This window comes from Mobula hypostoma, chromosome 21 (genome assembly GCF_963921235.1).
Source record: "Mobula hypostoma chromosome 21, sMobHyp1.1, whole genome shotgun sequence".
NCBI classification, from domain to species: Eukaryota; Metazoa; Chordata; class Chondrichthyes; order Myliobatiformes; family Myliobatidae; genus Mobula; species Mobula hypostoma.
In genome coordinates this window covers 46,590,520-46,611,061 of record NC_086117.1, presented here as the reverse complement: position 1 = coordinate 46,611,061, position 20,542 = coordinate 46,590,520, and the positions used below count along the sequence as shown (strand labels likewise).

General features: G+C 44.6%; 1 protein-coding gene across 1 annotated transcript in view; it reads left to right on the top strand.

Annotated features, from left to right (window-relative positions):
• The first annotated feature begins 227 nt into the window (after nt 1-227).
• Nucleotides 228-20,542, top strand: part of LOC134360095 (uncharacterized) — a 136,419-nt gene continuing 116,104 nt past the window's right edge. The window contains exons 1-3 of the mRNA XM_063074175.1: nt 228-267; nt 17,367-17,444; nt 20,091-20,291. Coding sequence (XP_062930245.1) covers nt 255-267; nt 17,367-17,444; nt 20,091-20,291 — 292 coding nt within the window. The 5' untranslated portion in view covers nt 228-254. The remainder of the gene's footprint in view (nt 268-17,366; nt 17,445-20,090; nt 20,292-20,542) is intronic.

Here is a 20,542-nt window from a genome sequence, read left to right as displayed (position 1 = left end):
AATTCGAATGCAGCAAGGTCCAAGTTAACACCTTGTGAATGCATCCATTTTCAGAGCTTTCAAAGTTTGAGCAGGAGGCGCTGGATGCTCACAACGAGTACAGAAGGCTCCACGCGACCCCCCCTCTGACTTACAACAAGGAGATGGTAGGTGATTGCCAGGCCTGGGCTGACCAACTGGCTCCCCGGGGTGAGATGGAGCACAGTGAGACCAAGAACGGAGAAAACATCTGGTACAAGTGGAGCTCTGGAGCGATGGAGTTTACAGGTTGGTGTTGTGCCATGGTGGTAAGTCTGGTGTCAGTAATTTTGTACAGCAGGCATGAATCAACAACCAAATGGTGTGCCTGTTACACAGAGAGGCTTGTCACTGCCACAGTGCACAAACTATCACTCAGTCCATGTAAAATCACAGTGTCGTACAGTCTAGATCCCTGCTGCCCCAGGAAACAAGGATAGGTAGATTGTCAGAGCTCTGACAGACATATTTGAATCATTGCTGGTCAAGGGTGGGATGTCAGATGATTGGAGGACAGCAAATATTCAAGAAAGCCAGCAGGGATAATTATCGAACCTTCAGTCCTACATCAGTGGTAGGAAACTTAAGGGAAAAAAATCTGAAGGGCAGTGTTGGTCAACACTTGGAAAGGCAGAGATCGATCAGTGATGGTTAGTGGGCTCGTTTAAGGGGTTTCTTCTCTGAATAATTTGAATTTTTTGAGGAGGACATGAGATGCAGCAATAAGGAATGTGCCGTTGATGTGGTCTGTGTGGACTTAAATACGTTTGACAAGATCTCACATCGGTCCAAAAGGTTCAAGCCCAGGAGATCAAGGACAAGGTGAGAATTGGATCAGTAATTGTCTCAGAATTAGAATTGGAAGGCTGTGGTCAGTAATGCATCACCAGGGTTAGTGCTGGCAACCTTACTGCTTATTAAACATTTGGTTAAGAATACATTTAAGAGGGAAATCAGGAGGGCGAAGAGAGGGTGTCAAATGGATCTGGTAGGTAAAGTTAAAGAAAATCCGAGAGATTCTGTAGAAATGTTCAGAGTGGAAAGGCGGCTAGAGAGGAACTAGATTTCCTTAGAGATCAGCAGGGCCACCGAGGACTTGAGCTACAAAAGGTGGGTGGAATTTCAAATCAACATTTCTCAGTGTTTACCGAGGAGAAAATCATGATTGCTCAAGAGGAAAGAGAAAAAATCGGATATATTTTAGGGGACATTCATATTACCCTGGAGGAAATATTTGAACTTTTACCACGAATTAAGTTGGGTAACTCTCTAGGCCTGATCACAGACTTGGACTTTGAGTTTCTCCAGGCAGACCTTGTTCGGTGGATTCAAACTTGGCTTGGAGCTAGGAAGTGGTTGAAAGTTTGTTTTTTGAGAATAGAGGCTAGTGCCTAGTGGTGTGCTGCCAGGGGTCACTGTTGTGTCCCTCGTTATTTATTATTAATATAAATGACCCGGATGTGAACGTACAAGGTTTGATTGGCAAGTTTGCGGAGGACACAAAATTAGGAAATGTTTTTGATAGCAAAGAAGGTTATCGTAGATCTCAAGGGGATTTTAATCAGTTAGGTAAGTGGGCTGATGAGTGGCAAATGGATTTCAATACCAATAAATGTGAGGTGATGCATTTTGGAAAGTCAAACCTGAAAAGGACTTGTACTATGAATGCTAGGGCACTAGAGAATGTAATGAAAAGAGGCACCTTGGAGTTTGTTAAAAGCAGTGTGACAGGTAGACAGGGTGGTGAAAAAGGGATTTAACATGGTCGCCTTCGTTAGTCAAGGCACTTGAATATACTGTAAGAGTTGGAATATTATGTTGTAATTGTATAAGTCATGGGTGAGGTCACTGTGTATAGGTTTGATAAGAAAGATGTTGTCAACCTGGACAGAGGGCAGAAAATATATACAAGGGTATTTTCAGGACTAGAGGGTCTGATTTATAGGGAGAAGTTGACCAAGCTAGGTTTTAACTTCTTAAAATGTAGGTGAATGAGGTGCAACCTTATAAAAGTGTTTAAGATTATGAGAAGCGTTGATAAGCTGGAAGGTGACAGTCTTTTCCCCAGGGTAGGAGAGTCCAAAACTAGGTGGCATAGATTTAGGGGGAGAGGGAAAAGATTTAAAAGAGACTTAAGGGTTAATAATTTAGGAAAAGGTGGTGAATATATGGAATGAGCTGCCAGTAGAAGTAGCTGAGGCAGGTAGAATGGTGTCATTTAAGAAGCACTTGGATAGGCAGGCACTGGAGGGATATGGGATGTACCGTACACAAGAAAATGAGACTAGTTGATGAGCACTGTGGTCAGCATGGACTCATTGAGTTGAGGGTGTTTTATCTGGGCGGTATTGCTCTATGATTCTATGACTAATAATGTGAGGGGAAATGGAGCTTCTGTAGATAGGAATTTAATGGTTATGGTGGGTGGAGAAACTTCTTTTTTTGTGCTGTGTGACACTATGACACCATGCCTTTCTGAATATATGCAAAATGTTATGTGGTAAAGTAACAACGCACTGAATCAACCGCTATCTCACTGAACGGCAGGGGACAGTCTACACTGGATACTCTCTCACATGTTATTAATTATCATTCGGTGTGTGAGAATATCATCTGTGGAACATCACTGTGTGTTGTACTATTTATTCTGTGTGAACTTCCAGTTAAGCTGAAGCATTTTAGTAAGCTTAAGCAATGATTGCAATCAACGATTTTGTCAACATCTTCAATGAGTCAATAGCTGTAGGTTTCAAATAGGAAATCCAAAAACAGAAGCTGTCAGTAAAAGATCCATGGCATGGAAACGTTTCAGATGAAAGATCTTTCAAACTGTAATGTAACCTCAAGTGGGAGAGAGTGTCTGCAGTCTTGTCCTTATCTCCAGCATCCTCACTGAAACAATTATAAGTCGATATCTCTTTCTTACCATTTCTAGTGAAGGGTCTCAGACTGGAAACATCAACTCTTCCTCTCTCCTCAGACACCGCCTGACCTGCTGAGTATTTTCAACAATTTCTGCCTTTATGTTAGTTTGATTGAAGCTGTATTTTGGTTTGTTCATGGAGTTTTTATTTTAGCAATGATGCCTATGTGTGTTGAGAGTGTTGAGGAATTTCTCGTGAGCTTTCCATTTATTCTTTGACGCTAATGTTTTTCAAACTCTCTTAATCATTGTGCTCCTCATATCTAAGTAATTGGCTTTATTTAAGCTGAAGGTGAATTTCTAACAATGCAAAATAGCTATCCATATCTGAGAATCATTGGTCCTCCCCCATGATACCTTAAACAGTACAATTTAATCATTCTGTAGCCTTGAAATCCATCAGCCCCTGGAAAGGGCATCGGTTGGTCATTGTGCCCTTGACTGATCGTGCTTTGTGAGTGCTGCCAGCAGGTTGAACAATGACAGAACCCCAGAACATCAGATGTGAATGAAATGGCATTTCCTTGGTGTAGAAATGGTGCAGAAGGAACGCAAAGGAAAACCTGTGGACCCAGCTCAGAGGGGGCTGGGAATGGGGCGACGAGGTCTTGAATTATGAGGGAGGTCGGGGGCCGAAGTTGGATGCTGACCAGTGGTGGGACAATGGCTGGGGACCAACAGTTAGGGGATAGGGGTAAGTGGGTCAGGAGCCCATTACGATCAGTGACCCAGGAATAGATGTCGGATGTGCAGTGGGCCAGGGATGGTCAGGGCCCAGGAAGGATGTGACTAAAGATTGGATCAGGTAATCAGTCAGTGGTGGGCTTCTCAGCTGGGCAAAGTGGCATGGGAGTGAACGTTATGATCTGAGAAGGAGCAGGGGTTTGAACCATGATGGGGTGTGAGGGAGGAGGAGGGGCGTTAACTGTAGTAACTAGATTAATTAATGCCCAGTTTAAAGGAGGGTTGTGTGTCTCCATGGTCAGATGCACCATTTGTCATTTCCCTAGTTGTTGCTGTAAAAAAATCTCTGAAAGGATTACAAAATGCTGGAGGACGTTAGTAGGTCAGGCAGCATCTATGGAGGGAAGAGATCCTCCAGCATTTTGAGTTTGTTGCTCTAGATTTCCAGCATCTGCAGAATCTCTTGTGTCATAGAATTGCCTGCACTACTTAATGGTTTTCCTTGCGTAATCCTGAGCCATCTTAGGAGAGGTCTAATTGAATTTCTCAGCATGTACACACAGAGCGTACTTCTGAGGCACAGCCACTAGGGGCACTCTCTTTCCACATGGCAGCATCAGCCATTCCAGAGGTCAAGCATGGGCTCCCCAGTTTACTGAAGACGTTTGGAGAGACCAACCACAGGAGAGATGTTCGCCGGGAACTTAGAGTGAGCTGTAGGTGGTGGTGAACACCCCCAGACTGGTTACCAATGTCATGGTAAAATATCATGTCCTATAAGAATGGTCAAGGTGAGTCCTTGCAGCTTATGAATCCTCTCCCATATCTTCCCTGTGATCTCCATCCCCTTCACTGCCAACACAGTGACTCCCAACCTCACACCCAGGATCGTAGAGCAATACAGCACAGAAACAGACCTTTTGAACCAATTGGTTCATGCCAACCATCGCATCCTTCCTGCTATTTTCAATTGCCTGCATTCAGCCCATGACCTTCCAATCCCCTTCCCTCCGTGTACTTATCCAAGTGCCTCTTAAATGTTGCAAACACTTCATCTGGCAGCTCCGTCTGGGATCTCAGTGACCTCTGTGTAAATTTACCTCTCAAATCTCTCAAATCTAATTGATAGGCAGGAGCTACAGTGAGGTAGTCACTCCTATGTCGCAGGAGACAGGTATCTGGGTGACTGTCAGGAGAAGGAAAGAGGATAGGCAGATAGTGCAGAGTACCCCTGTGGCCATTGCACTCAGTAACAAGTATACCACTTTGGATCCTGTTGTGGGGACAACCTACCAGGGGAAAGCCGCAGTGACCGGCTCTCTAATACTGAGTCTGGATCTGTGCCTCAGAAAAGAAGAAAAGGAGCGCACTTGTGAGGGTTATTGAATAGTTAAAGAAACAGACAGGAGATTCTGTGGGCGTGAAGGAGACTCCCAGGTGCCAAGGTCAGGGATGTTTCTGTCTGAGTTTATAGCATTCGTAAGGAGGATGATATGCAGCCTAAAGTCTTGGTACATATGAGTACCATTGACATAGGTAGGAAAAGGGATGAGAACCTGAAGACAGAAATTAGGAAACAAGGTAGGAAGCTGAAAATCAGGGCTCAGAAGGTAGTAATCTCTGAATTGCTGCCTGTGCCATGTGTGGTTAAGAATAGGATATATGGCAGATGAATGTGTGGCTGAAGAATTTGTGCAGGTGGCAGAGTTTCAAAATCATGGATCCTTGGATCTCTTGTGGGGAAGGTGTGATCTGTACAGCAGGGATGGGTTACATATCAACTCGAGCAGGACCAATATCAAGGTTTGCTAGAGCTGTTGGGGATCGTCTAAACTAGATTGGCAGGGGCATGGGAACCAGGGTGATAGGTCAAAGATGGAGTGGTTGGTGTAAAGACCGTAAGATATAGGAGCAGAATTAGGCCATTTGGCCCATTGAGTCTGTTCTGCTGTCTCATCATGGCTGATGAAATTTTCCTCTTGGCCCCAATCTCCTGCCTTCTGTCCATATCCCTTCATGCCCCGACCAATCAAGAATCTATCAACCTCCACCTTAAATATACCCAGTGACTTGGCCTTCCAGCTGCCTGTGGCAACGCATTCCACAGATTCACTCTCTGGCTAAAGAAATTTCTCCTCACTTCTGTTCTAAATGGATGTCCCTCTATTCTGATGCTGTGCTTTCTGGTCCTAGACTCACCCACTATAGAGAACATCCTCACCCCTATCCTTGATAGGCCTTTCAACATTCGATAAGTTTCAATAAGATTTCCACCCCCCCCCCCCCAATTCTTGTGGAATTCCAGAGAATACAGGCCCAGAGCCATCAAATATTCTTCATATGACAAGCCTTTCAATCCCAGAAACATTTTTGTGAAGCTCCTTTGAACCCTCTGCAATGCCAGCACATCTTTCCTAAGATAAGGGGCCCAAACTGCTCATAATACTCCAAGTGAGGCCATCACCAATGCTTTATAAAGCTTCAACATTGCATCCTTGTTTTTACATTTTAGTCTTCTCAAAATGAATGCTAACATTGCATTTGCCTTCCTCACCACCGAACGTGTAAGGAAGCCTGTAAGGAAGGATAGGTAGTAGATAGGGCATAAATACAGTCAGTTGGATAGGATGAAATGTATTTAACATGGTAAGTATAAGGAACAAGGGTTTCAAAAGGCACTGTGATGGAGGTAAAGGAGGTGAACGAGTAGCTTTGCTAATCAGGGATAGCAGAAAGGGAGGGTGTCATGAAGGGATCATAGAACATACAACAGTATAGCAAAGTATAGCCCCTTTGACCTACAATATTGTGCGGACCTTTTAATCTACTCCAAGATCAATCTAATTCTTCCATTCTACTTAGCCATCCATTTATCTTTCATCCATGTGCCTATCTCAGAGTCCCTTACGCGTTCCTAGTGTATCTGCCTCTACCACTACCCCTGGCAGTGTGTTTTACGCACCTACCTCTCTCCGTACAGAAAACCTCTAACATCCCCACTACACTTTCCTCCAAACACTGAAAATTTATGCCCACTCGTATTAGCCATTTGCTCACTGGAAGAACGTCTTTGACTGTCCATTCTATCTATGGCCCTTATCATCTTGTACATCTCTCCCAAGTCAGCTCTCATCCTCCACTCGAAAGAGAAAAGACCTAGATCACTCAATCTATCTTCATAAGACATGCCCTCTAATCCAGGCAGCATCCTAGTAACTCTTCACTGCATCCTCTCTAAAGCTTCCACGTCTTCCTTATAATGAAGTGACCAGAACTGAACGCAATACTTCAAGTGTGGTCTAACCAAGCTTTTATAGAGCTGCAACACTACCCTCATGGCTCTTGGCTCAGTCCCCCAACTAATGAAGGCCAACACTCCATATGCCCTCTTAACCACCCTAGCAACTTGCACAATAACTCTGAGGGATCTACGCACATGGAGCCCAAGATCCCTCTGCTCCTCCGCACTGCTAAGAATCCTGCCATTAACCCTGTAGTCTGCCTTGAAGTTCGACCTTACAGAGTGAATCACTTCACGTGTTTCCGGATTAAATTCCTTCTGTCACTTTGCAGCCCAGCTCTAAATCCTATAACTGTCCTTTTGTAACCTACAACTATCTTCTACACTATACATAACACCACCAACATTCACCACATAACCTCCCTTTCACTTCCTCATCTACGTTATTTATAAATTCACAAAGAACTGAAGTTCCCAGAACTAATTCCTGTGGAACACCAGAGGTCAATGATCTCCAGGCAGAATACAGTCCATCTCCTATCACCCTCCAGGCAGAATACGGTCCATCTCCTATCACCCTCCAGGCAGAATACAGTCCATCTCCTATCACCCTCCAGGTAGAATACGGTCCATTTCCTATCACCCTCCAGGCGGAATACGGTCCATCTCCTATCACCCTCCAGGCAGAATACGGTCCATCTCCTATTACAACGACCTCTAGGCAGAATACGGTCCATCTCCTATCACCCTCTATCAGAACTGAACACAAGCTAATTCTCAATCGATGCCACCAAGTTTCCATGCCTCCTGAAGGAGCCTACTATAGTGAGTCTTGTAAAATGTTGTACTGAAGTCCATATACACCACATCCACTGCTCTGCCTTTGTCAATATGTTTTGTCATTTCCTCAATGTATTCTATCAGGCTCGTGGGGCACAACCTGCCCCTCACAAAGCCATGTAGGACTACCTCTAATCAGATTATGCATTTCCAAATGCTTGTGAGTCCTGCCTCTAAGAATCCTCTTCAATAGTTTGCCCACCACTGACTTAAGACTCACTGGTCTATAATGCCCAGTGTTATCCCTATACCCTTTCTTGAACAAAGGAATAATATTTGCATCCTCCAGTTCTCTGGCACTACTCCTGTGGCCAGTGTGGACACGAGGATCACCACCAAAGCTGCAGCAATCACTTCCTCACTTCCCAAATAACCCGAGGTATTTCCTATCTAGCACCAGGAAATTACCTACCCTAATGTCAAAACACCGACTATACTTTCTTCCATTGATGCTGCCTGGCCTGCTGAGTTCCTCCAGCATTTTGTGTGTGTTGCTTGGAAAGAAGGATAATGTTTGAAAACAGAATGTAGTTAATGTTAATGTGTGCACCTGTGACAGGCAGACTGAACAGGAAGCTTAGTCACCCTGAAACCTCTTCACTTCCCCTTCTTTAGCAATTCATTAATAACTTTGTTGTGTGGAATCAATTCAGGAAATGGCCTCCTGTATATCAGTGAGACCCGACGTAGATTGGGAGACCATTTCACCAAGCACCTCCGCTCCTTCTGCCAGAAAAAGTGGGATCTCCCAGTGGCCACCCATTTTAATTCCACTTCCCATTCCCATTCCGAGATGTCCATCCATGGTCTCCTCCACTGTCAGGATGAGGCCACGCTTAAGTTGGAGAAACAATACCTTATATTCTATCTGGGTAGCCTCCAACCTGTTGGCATGAACATTGACTTCTCAAACTTCTGGTAATGCCCCTGGACTCTCCTTCACCATTTCCCATCCCCGTTTCCCTCTCTCACCTTAACCCCTTGCCTGTCTATCGCCTCCCTCTGGCGATCCTCCCCCCTTTTCTTTCTTCCATGGCCTTTTGTTCTCTCCTATCAGATCCCCAACTTTTCCAGCCCTGTATCTCTTTCACCAATCAACTTCCCAGCTCTTTACTTCATACCTCCCAACCTCCAGGTTTCACCTATTCACTTCTGTTTCTGCCTCCCCTCTCCCCCACCTTTTAAATCTACTCCTCAGCTTTTTTTCTCGAATCCTGCCGAAAGGTCTCGGCCCGAAACACCAACTACACTTTTTTCCATAGATGCTGCCCGGCCTGCTGAGTTCCTCCATCATTTTGTATGTGTTACTTGTAAAGAAGGATAATGTTTGGAAACAGAATCTACTTATGTTAATGTGTGCACCCATGATAGACAGACTGAACAGGGAACTTAGTCACCCTGAAACCTCTTCACTTCCTCTTCTTTAACAATGATAAGGATTCATTAATAACTTTGTTGTGTGGAGTCCATTCAGGAAGTGACCATAACTTGATAGAGTTCTTTAATCAGGGAAGTAGAGTCGTTCAAAATCTAACTCTACAAAAAGGGATTTGTGAAGAATGAGTTAGTTCAGATAGTTCTGGGAGCTTCATGGCAGTGGTCAGAAAAAAAGATAAATTTAACGAACGAATGCCGGATGCACAAAGATTATACCTACTACCTAATGCAAAAATGGGAAGGAAAAGTGTCCCCAATCCCAGAAAACAGAAGGAGTTAATAATAGTATTGTGCCCAAGGATGAATCACATGCACTTGCCAGAGAAATCAGCGCACATTTGCAGACTTATTCTTTGTGCCTCTAACATCCATTTCCAAACTCTTAATGTAGCTCGCAACCAGTAAGGATCCCAGCAATGATTCTTGTGATACACCACAGGTCACAGGCTTCTCATCACTAAAGCAACCTTCCACCATGAGCCTCTGGCTCCAGTGCCAAGCCAACTGAAACATAAACATGGCAGGTTGGATGCAGGGAGGACATTTCCCTGGTGACGGGTTTAGGACCAGGAAGGTGCAGTCTCAGAATGGGCATTGGTCTTTTAGAACAGGGGGCCCCAATCTTTTTTGCACCGCGGACCAGTTTAACATTGACAATATTCTTGCAGAGCAGCTGACGGGGAGGGGTTGTCCAAGTAGGGTTAAACTCACCTCAACATGTCTTTTACAGTTAGTGTTGCCAACTTTCTCACTCCCAAATAAGGGACAAAAGTAGCAATCAAATCCTGGGACACTTGTGTTTACCCCATTAAAGACTACTATGACCATGAAGCCCTGCGCGGGCACCGGTGTGTGCGTGCGTGACGTGCGCATGCGCGTACGTGCCAGTTTTTTTTCCACAAATAGGTTTTGGCTTAATCTTCCCGGCTACACTGCACATACATTATTTCTACTTTATTTTGTGTATTTATCATATCATTCCTGCTTTTACTATATGTTAGTGTTACTTTAGGTTTTATGTGTTATTTGGTAGGTCGTTTTTTGGGTCTGGGAACACTCAAAAATGTTTCCCATATAAATTAATTGTAATTGCTTCTGCGCTTTATGCCATTTCGGCACGAAAGGTTTCATAGGAACCTTAGCGGGGGAAATACGGGACAAGGGCGGTCCCGTATGGGACAAACCAATTTAGCCCAATATACGGGATGTCCCGGCAAATATGGGACAGTTGGCAACCCTATGTTCAAGTTCAACAGTGCGTGACAGGGAATGAGGAAAGGTGCAGCTGACTCATATTGTTTCCTCACGGACCGGTGGTTGGGGACCGCTGTTTTAGGAATCCGATGAGGAGAAAGTCCTTCAGTCAGCAGGTGGTGAACCCGTGGAAGCTTTGCCACCAGTGGCTGCTGAGGCTCGGTCACTGAGTTTACTGGATGGATAGATTTGGCCACTAAGAGAATCCAGGGATTTGGGGACAGTGCAGCAAAAATAGCCCGGAGAGATTCACCATGCTGCTGACAAAGGAGGGGCAGAAGGACTGGCTCCTGCTCCTAGTTGTTCTGTCAGTGAGATTGCTCCTGGAGTCCTGTGTGCACTTTTGTTCTCCTTGCCCGTAAAAAGAAACGCTCGTCACTGAGGAAGAACAACAAAAGTCACCAGACTGATCCTAGGATGGGCGTACCGCTGTACAAGGAGAGATTGTCACTGGAGCGAAAGGGAATCTAATTCAAAATTTAACCATTTTGATCAGATTACACCGACTTGATGGTGAGAGGATGATCCCCTGGCTGGGGGACTGGTGAGAGGATGATCCCCTGGCTGGGGGACTGTCTTGGGTTACAGGGGAGAAAAGTTTTCTTCGCTCAGAGGGAGATGAACCTGTGCAATTCACTGCCAACAAATCACTGGAGGAGACGGGTAGAGTTTGTAACACAGAGGGCATCAAGAAATAAAGAGTAGGAGGGACTACTTGACAAGGGAAGACAGTCCCCCAGCACAACAGGACACTTAGAAAAAGCATAGTATGTTCAGGGTTCAACGTGATCTTATGGAAGACTGACTTTGATTGAACAGATTTCATTGAAGAAGTGATTGGAAAGGAAGCTTGTTTGTGTAGAATGTCAACATTTTCCAAAGGCTTTTGATTATCTACCTCAGCCATGTGAAAGATGTTCATATGGTTTGGTCACAAATGAGCACGGACAGAGAAATACAGATAAACACCAGAAACAAGGTCAAGAAGTATGCGTGAGAGTGCATCTAGCAATTAAAAGGCACAATTATATGTTGACTTTGTTGCAGGCCAGATGGAGTATGGAAGGTGTGGGGGTTTTTGCTGTGGTTGGTGTAAAGGATGCGACTTCCAGTCATGGGAATGAAATTCTTGCTCGAATGCAGCGTAGATCCACTGCACTGATTTCTGAGGGTTATCCTATGAGGAAAGAATGGCTCACTGCACGAGGCGGAGGATCACGGTTAGTACGGAGAATTGTGCTACACAGGTCAAAGGCCTCGGCCACATTCACTTTGCACAGAGTGGGTCATGGACATAGTCATTGGCAGGGAAATGTATTTTCATGGGGTCTATCGAGACTGGAGGATAAACCAGATGTCATAGCTATATTATGTATTGTAATCAAACTTTTCAGCCAATGTCAACGAGTGTCTTTAAAACAGTGTTATAGTATAGATTATTTGTGGTGTAATTAGGCACCAACTAGTCCCAAGGTGTTGTTCCAGGTCTCTATATTATTACCTGACAATCATCCGCATTGCTTTGCATTCAGCTGCCTTCTTGAATCGGTTGAGGCTTTCAAGCAGTTTATTACAACTATCAGTTTGCTTGGCCATTTCAGAGGGTAGTTTAGAATCATCCACACAGCTGAGGGTCTGGAATCAGGTGTAGGCCAGATCAGGCAGGGAGGGCAGATTTCCACCCTAATAGGAAATAGGATACCAGGACATATTGTCCCTTACAGGACATTATTGAACCAGATAGGTCTTCATAACAATGGTCATTGTTGGACATTTTAATTCCAGAATGCAAATGCAGACTTAGCATCATCTGCCAAAGAAAGATTTGAACCAGGTCCCATGGACTTTGCCTGGCTATCTAGATTAATAATCCAGTAATAATACCACTAGGCCATTACCTCCCTTATTGATTCCATGCTGTATGACTCTATAACTTGATGAACTTTACAATTTATCTGCATCAAATTTCATTTGTCATAAAGTGGCATGCAAAAGTTTGGGCACGCCTGGTCAAAATTCCTGTTACTGTGAATAGCTAAGCGAGTGAAAGAGGATCTGATTTCCAAAAGGCATGAAGTTAAAGATGACACATTTCTTTAATATTTTAAGCAAGAAAACTTTTTTATTTCTAACTTTTACAGTTTCAAAATAACAAAAAAGGAAAAGGGCCCAAAGCAAAAGTTTGCACACCCTGCATGGCAGTACTTAGTAACACCCCCACTGGCAAGTACCACAGCTTGTAAATGCTTTTTGTAGTCAGCTAAGAGTATTTCAATTCTTGTTTGGGGGATTTTCACCCATTCTTCCTTGCAAAAGGCTTCTAGTTCTGTGAGATTCTTGGGCCGTCTTGCATGCACTGCTCTTTTGAGGTCTATCCACAGATTCTCGATGACGTTTAGGTCGGGGGACTGTGAGGGCCATGGCAAAATCTTCAGTGCCTCTTGAGGTAGTCCATTGTGGATTTTGAGGTGTGTTAGGTTCATTATCCTGTTGTAGAAGCCATCCTCTTTTCATCTTCAGCGTTTTTACAGACAGTGTGGTGTTTGCTTCCAGAATTTGCTGGTATTTAATTGAATTCATTCTTCCCTCTACCAGTAAATGTTCCCCGTACCACTGGCTGCAACACAAGCCCAAAGCATGATTGATCCACCCCCGTGCTTAACAGTTGTAGAGGGGTTCTTTTCATGAAATTCTGCACCCTCTTTTCTCCAAACATACCTTTGCTCATTTCGGCCAAAAAGTTCCATTTTGACTTCATCAGTCCACAGGACTTGTTTCCAAAATGCATCAGGCTTGTTTAGATGTTCCTTTGAACTTTTTCAATAGAACAGTGGGGGTGTTACTAAGTACTGCCATGCAGGGTGCCCAAACCTTTGCTTTGGGCCCTTTTCCTTTTTTGTTATTTTGAAACTGTAAAAGATAGAAATAAAAAAGATTTCTCACTTAAAATATTAAAGAAATGTGTCATCTTTAACTTTATGCCTTTTGGAAATCAGGTCATCTTTCACCCGCTTAGCTATTCACAGTTACAGAAATTTTGACCAGAGGTACCCAAACTTTTGCAACTTATGTATCCTCATTTCATCAGCCTGTCAATATCCTCATGTTTTTGAGTTTTGTACCATCTAAAAATTTGGCAATCATTTGTTGTACAACTGCCCAAGTCCTTAATACGTTTTAAGAAAAACAGTGTTCCTTATCAAACACCACCTTACGCTTCCATGCAGGTCTAATAAAGAATCCGAATCTGAATCAGGTTTATTATCACTGGCATGTGATGTGAAATTTGTTAACTTTGCAGCAGCAGTTCAATGCAATACGTAATATAAAAGAAGAAAAATAAGATAATAATAAATAAATAAAACAATTACACTATATGTATATTGAGTAGATTAAAAATTGTGCAAAAAACAAATCATATATATTAAAAAAGTAAGATAGTGTTCAAGGGTTCAATGTCCATTTAGGAATCTGATGGCAGAGCGGAGGAAGCTGTTCCTGAATTGCTGAGTGTGTGCCTTCAGGCTTCTGTACCTCCTACCTGATGGTAACAGTGAGAAAAGGTGACTGAGATGGAGCCAGAGGCCTGGGGCCTATGAGGTCTCTCTCAACATCTCTGGGGTTTGAGGTCTGTCTAGCCAGCCCCAGAACCCTTCTGTTCCTGCTTTTACAAACGATCACCATTAATTATTTCCAAACTATTACCGACTTCTCTGCAATAAAGCTGCAATTTTTGATTCAATTGCCATTTAGGCCTTTCTCATACAATGAACATGGCTTCCATTACCAACATGCAAAAATTCCTCATAGGTCTTCTTCTCTGACAGAGTCAAGAGAATTCAGCCAACTTTTTATTCCTATCCTTCGAGCCCTGTGAAATTGGACCATCACACCAGTTCAGTCATTGTCAGAGGCTTCAGGCAAGGAGGGTACCAGCAACAGAGAACTGCAGAGACCAGGAGAATGGGAGGAAATGGTGACCGAGAGAGAGAAGGAGAGAAAAAGTGGGGTAGAAAGAGATGGGAAGGAGGAAGAGATGGAAGGGAGAATAAGAGAGAGAGGAATTGGGCAAAAAAATGCAGAGCAGTAAGGAAAGGAGTGAGAGAAAGTAAGATGAGGATCAACTTTTGCATGGTAAGGGAGACAGGCAGAGGGAAAGGCAGAAGAAGAAAGAGGCTAAATCTTTTGTAGATGGAGTAATGACTAGTGCTGCCCCATAAACTTGTAAATGAGTCAAATATGAACGTAAATGGCACGATTAGCAAGTTTGCTGATGATACTAAATCAGGGGGTCTTGTTGAGAGTGAAGCAAGTTACAATGAATTGCAAGGAAATCGATCAGGTAGGGAGATGAGCTGAGGGACGGCAAATGGATTTCAACTTAGAAAAGTGTGACATAACGCATTTTCGACAGTCAAACTGGGCTAGGAACTTTGCAGTGAATGGCCGGGGACCGTCGAGTGCTGGGGAACAGAGGGACTTGGGAGTACAAGTGTGCGAGTTAACTGAAAGCAACTGTGCAAGTAGATAGTGTCGTGCAGAAGGTGCTTAGCGTGGTGCTCATCAGTCAGAACACTGAGTTTAGAAGTAGGGACGTTATATTGCAGTGATACGAGTTGTTGGTGAGGCTGCACTTTGAGTATTGTGTGCAGTTTTGGTCACCCTGGTATAGGAATGATATTGTCAGGCCTGACAGGGTTTTTAAAGAGATTTATGAGGATGTTGTCTGGACTAGAGTGTCTGAGTTATAGGGAGAGGTGGACCATGCTTGACCTTCGTTCCCTGTAGTGCAGGAGAATGAGGAGTGGCCTCATAGAAGTGTATAAAATCATATGGGGTATGAGTAAGGTGGACATTATAGTCTTTTCCACAAAGGTCCAAAACTAGACGGCAGGGCACAGATGCAAAGTAAGAACATCGAACAGTACAGGCCCTTCAGCCCATAATGTTGTGCCAACCTTTTAGCCTATTCTAAGATCAATCCCAACCCTTCCCTCCCACATGGAGTAGCCCTCCATTTTTCATTTGGTCATGTGCCTATCTTAAATGTTCCAGATGTGTCTGCTTCTCCCAGCACACCCAGCAGTGCATTTCATGAATTTACCACTCTCTGTGTTAAATAGAACTAACGCTGGCATCCCCATGTGAAGTGAGGTGACACTTCACCTGTGAGTCTGTTAGGGTCATATACTGTGTCTGGTGCTGCCGGTGTGGCATCCTGTACATCGGTGAGACCCGGTGTAGACTGGGAGTGCGTTTCACTGAGCACCTATGCTCTGTCCGCCAGAAGAAGCAAGATCTCCCAGTGGCCACCCATTCTAATTCCACTTCCCATTCCCATTCCGATATGTCCATCCATGGCCACCTCTACTGTCGCAATGAAGCCACACTCAGGTTGGCGGAACACCACCTTATATTCCATCTGGGTAGCCTCCAACCTGATGGCATGAACATCGATTTCTCAAACTTCCAGTAATGGCACCCCCTTCACCTTTCCCCATCCCCTTTTCCCTCTCTCATCTTATGTCCTTGCCTGCCCATCACCTCCCTCTGGTGCTCCTCCTCCATCTTCTTTCTTCCATGGCCTTCTATTCTCTCCCATCGGACTCCCCCTTCTCCAGCCCTGTATCTCTTTCACCAATCAACTTCCCAGCTCTTTACTTCATGCTTCCCCCTCCCGTTTTCACCTATCACCCCATGTTTCTCTCCCCCCTCTCCCACCTTTTAAATCTACTCCTCATCTTTTACCCCGAAGGCCTGACTCTGAGCCATGCACCCCTATGACGTATCCACCCCTCAACTGTAATGGGGTCAAGGCCCCAAATATTCACAAAGCCAAACCTGCAGAAATTGAAATAAAGACAGAAATTGCCGGACAATCTCAGCAGTCAAGTGGCTTCTATGAAGACAGAAATAGGGTTTCGGCCCGAAACGTCGACTGTACTTTTTTCCATAGATGCTGCCTGGCCTGCTGAGTTCCTCCAGCATTTTGTGTGTGTTGCTCGGATTTGCAGCATCTGCAGATTGTCTCTAGTTTGTTCCTTCTTTACATGTTCATTTCAAATAAGCTTCAATAAGAATCCTCCAAAGTCATTTTTGTTTCAGAAATCTATCAGAAAACAGCAATTTGCCTTTGGGCCAGAATAATGATTTCACTTTTTTAAAATGCTCTTAAATTTAGTAGAAAAATAAAGCCGAGATATTGATGGGGCTAAAGGCTGTCAAAGCCCTTGGGCCTGACAAGCTGCATCCCAAAGCTCCAAAGGGCAAGGAACATGAGATAGTGGTCATCTTCCACACTATGGGTTTGGAGTTGATTAAAGAGGCAAACGTTGAACCCGTAGACTCTTCCAGCAAGGGGCAGAGGTGCCCAAAGGAGTGGTCTGTCATTTGTGGTATGGCATTTACCCTGAACCAAGACATCAAGGTTCTCTGAACCCTCCCAAATGTTCCTTCTCCTCTCTGACCGTTGATGGGTCAGATATTCCCAGGACTCAGCAGGAATGTTACATTTCTTCAAGGAGTCATTGAACACATCCTCGAAACATTTGCCCATTCCTTCTCATGGTAGAATTCAGAACACAGTGTCTGGGGGAGCCCAGTGTTGAGGAAACCCCTGTATTAAAAAATGAGACTTCAGACTAGATTCTATTGAAGGTTTGGTGAACCTGAGATAACAGAACACAAGCATCCAAGGAAATATTCCATCACTGACAAACGTTCCTTTTAATAGGCTGTGTTAACCACTAATAATCTTGATGCAGTATAATTAATGCGAATGGATCAATGTAATGTCGCATCCTACAGTGGGAAGCCCATGATGTTCACCGTTCTCTGGGGTAATAGGTAATGTGACCATTTCTACTTCATTGTCTGCTGCACACAAATGTTTCCAGATGTTTTCTTGTTTTACATGCCCTTACCACTCTTGCCTCACTGGAGGGTTTTGACAAGTTGTTTTCTTTTTAGGCAAGGATCCGGTAGATGCATGGTATGAAGAAATTAAGGATTATGACTACAACAATCCTGGATTTTCCAGTGAAACTGGTGAGTGTGTTCATTCTGGTTACATCCTTTCTCAGTGCAATTTTCACTTCTTTGTAGACAGTTAAATATCCCAGAAGTGCCCAGCTGTGTTGACCAGCTGCACCTCAGTATCCACACTAAATGTCTCTGACACCACACCACACCACACCAACTCTCTCTTCATCAGCATCCCCTTGCTTTGCTCTGACCCTCCATTCTGTTTCACCTGTGGAGGTGAGCAAAGGGGTCAGCATGGATGTGATGGGCCAAAAGGCCCGACTCTGGGCCATGCACCCCTGTCATGTATCTGCCCTTCAACTGTAAAGGGATCAAGGCCCCAAATATTCACAAAGTCAAACCTGCTGAAATCTAAAATAAAGACAGAAAATGCTGTACAATCTCAGCAGTCAAGTGGTTTCTTGAAGGCAGAAATAGAGTTGACCCTTCTGGGAGAAGATCCTTGGTCGCGGTCATCTGCTGATTGTTAATTCTCTCTTCTTTTCCACAGATGCTACATGACTGCAGAAATTCACCAGTAATTTCTGTTTTTAATGAAGCTCCAATGTCATTTTGAGGCTGTGATGCTCATTGTGTTTTAATTGTGCTCTCTGATCCCAGCTTGTTATGTTTATCACATGGATATCTCTGTTGATGAGATAAATTTGGATGGGGTGAGCACTTTGCATCCCATCCATAAATAGGACCTGATCTTCCTCCTCTTCAACACCACTGACTTCAGCGTCCTCCTGCACCGTCCTAACAAAGCTAGCTCAAAGCAGAGAAGACTCAACATTTTCCAGTCAGAGAGCCTACCATCAAGTTTAACATAATAATTTCCACAAAATATCTTCTGGTTGCAAAGAAATGCTGGATTAATTCTGCCCCACAGCTCATGCTTGCATTAGAATAGAGAGCAAACATCATTTCAGGCCCTTCAGCCTACAATGTTGTGCTAGCTGATGTAAATCTACTCCATGAGTAATCTAATTCTTCCTCTTATACCGACTTAATCCTTCACTTTTCTTACATTCATGTACCTATCTATGAGTGCTTCAAATATCCCGAATGTGTCAGCCTCTACCAGCACCCCTGGCAGTATGCTCCAAGTCCCACCAGTCTCTGTGTAAAAGAGACCTATCTGTGAGGGCTCCTCTAAACTTTCCTCCACTCATTTTAAACTGTTGTCCTCTGGTATTGGCCATTGCTGCCACAGTAAAGTGCCACTGATTGTCCACTCTGTCCATGCATCTCTTAATCTTAAACACCTCCATCAAGTCACCTCCATCATCTGTCACTCCAAGGGGAAAAAAGCCCTAGCTCACTCAACCTTTCCTCGAAAGACATGTTCTGCATCTGGGCAGTGTCCTTGTAAATCTTGTCTGCACCCTCTCTAATGCTTCCTCATCCTTCCTACAATGAGGGAACCAGAAATGAACACAGCACTCCAAGCAGCACACATCTGCTGAAGGTTATCGGCCTGAAACGTCGACTGCTTACTCTTTTCTGTAGAAGCTGCCTGGCCTGCTGAGTTCCTCCAGTATTATGTGTGTATGTGTTGCTTGGATTTCCAGCTTCTGCAGATTCTTTCTTGTTTGTGCAAAAAAAAAATGAGGTTTTGTTCATGGGTTTAATGTCCACTCAGAAATCTAAAGGCAGAGGGGAAGAAGCTATTCCTGAATTTGATCTGTATGAACAGTACGCAAGGCAAACTTTTCACTCTATCAGGGTACATGTGACAATAATTATCTAATTCCATTTCCTATGGTGTGAAGAGGATGTGTTGGGACTGTGGGTGTCAGTGGGTGGAGGAGGTGGTATTAGTAGCTGAGAGTGGGCAGGGTGAGAGTGAGTTTCGACTGGGAGTTGTGTACCGGGACTGAATGCAGTGTCGATGAGATGGAGCGGATATAGAATATAAGCTATTGAATAATACAGCATGCAAAACAGGCCCTTCAACCCAACCCATCCATGGTGCCAATGGGCTAGTCTCATTTCCCAGTGTTTGGCCCCCATCCCTCTAAGCCCCATCTATCCATGTACTGATCTAAATGCGTTTTAAATGTGGTTATCGCACCTGTCTCAACCACTTCCTGCCAGCTCGTCCCACTGATCTGCCACTCTCTGGATGACAAAGATGCCCCTCAGATCCCTTTGAAATATCTCACCTCTCGCATTAAAGCTATGGACTTCCTCGCTGGGGTGAGAGTAGTGCTGGTGACAGGTGATGAGCTGGAGGGGTTTGTGCTGGGCGAGAGCAGAGCTGGTGGAAGAAAGAGAAGGTGAGGACTGAGTGGAACATGGGTAGCTGCAGTGAGACGGATAGCAGGTATTGTAAAGGGGAAGGGGCGCTGAGGGGTGTGTGAGGCGGTTAGAGTGTTTTGGGAGGAGTCTGAAGAGGGTGGGTGTAGGGGTAGGGCATGTAAAGTAGTTGGAGGAAATATGGTTGGGGGGGGTTGTGGTTGGATGGCGGACTGAGGCCCAGTTGCTGGTGAGTCAGTGCTGTGTGTGCCCAGTGATGTGAGCTGTGTTTCTCCCTGTCCTTCACACACGGGCACAGAGGGTCCCACTGGACCTTCAGGTGTTGCTTCTGACACTTCTGAATGCATGAACCAACGTGCACCACGTTCATCGGCTTGTGTTTCTTCTCTCTCTCTTTCTCTCTGTCAGGGCACTTCACACAGCTGCTATGGAAGGACACCACAGAAATGGCAATTGCTTACTCGGTGAGTGGGCAGACGGCGATAGCGGTGGCGCATTACTCCCCGGCTGGAAACATCACCAACGAGGGGTATTTTGAGAAGAACGTTCTGCCCCTCGCAGCCCCTCCTGAGGCAAAAGCAGAGCCTGCAGCCGAGAACGTGACAGCAGGTAGAAACCACAACGGGAACTGCAGGGTCGCTGATGAGGGGTCGTTCTACCTGGATCAACCCCATCACGTTAACTTAACCCACTAACCTCAAATGCTCCGTCCGGTTAGTGGGAACCTGTCGAAGAGCTGGGGCCACTGAAACAGGGTGGTTCCCTTGGGGAACAAAATCAATTGGTGGTTTTGACCCTCTTTATAAAAGGGGGCGGAAGCACGTGGGGTAGTTAGAACAAGAGGTACCTATTCTCCAAAC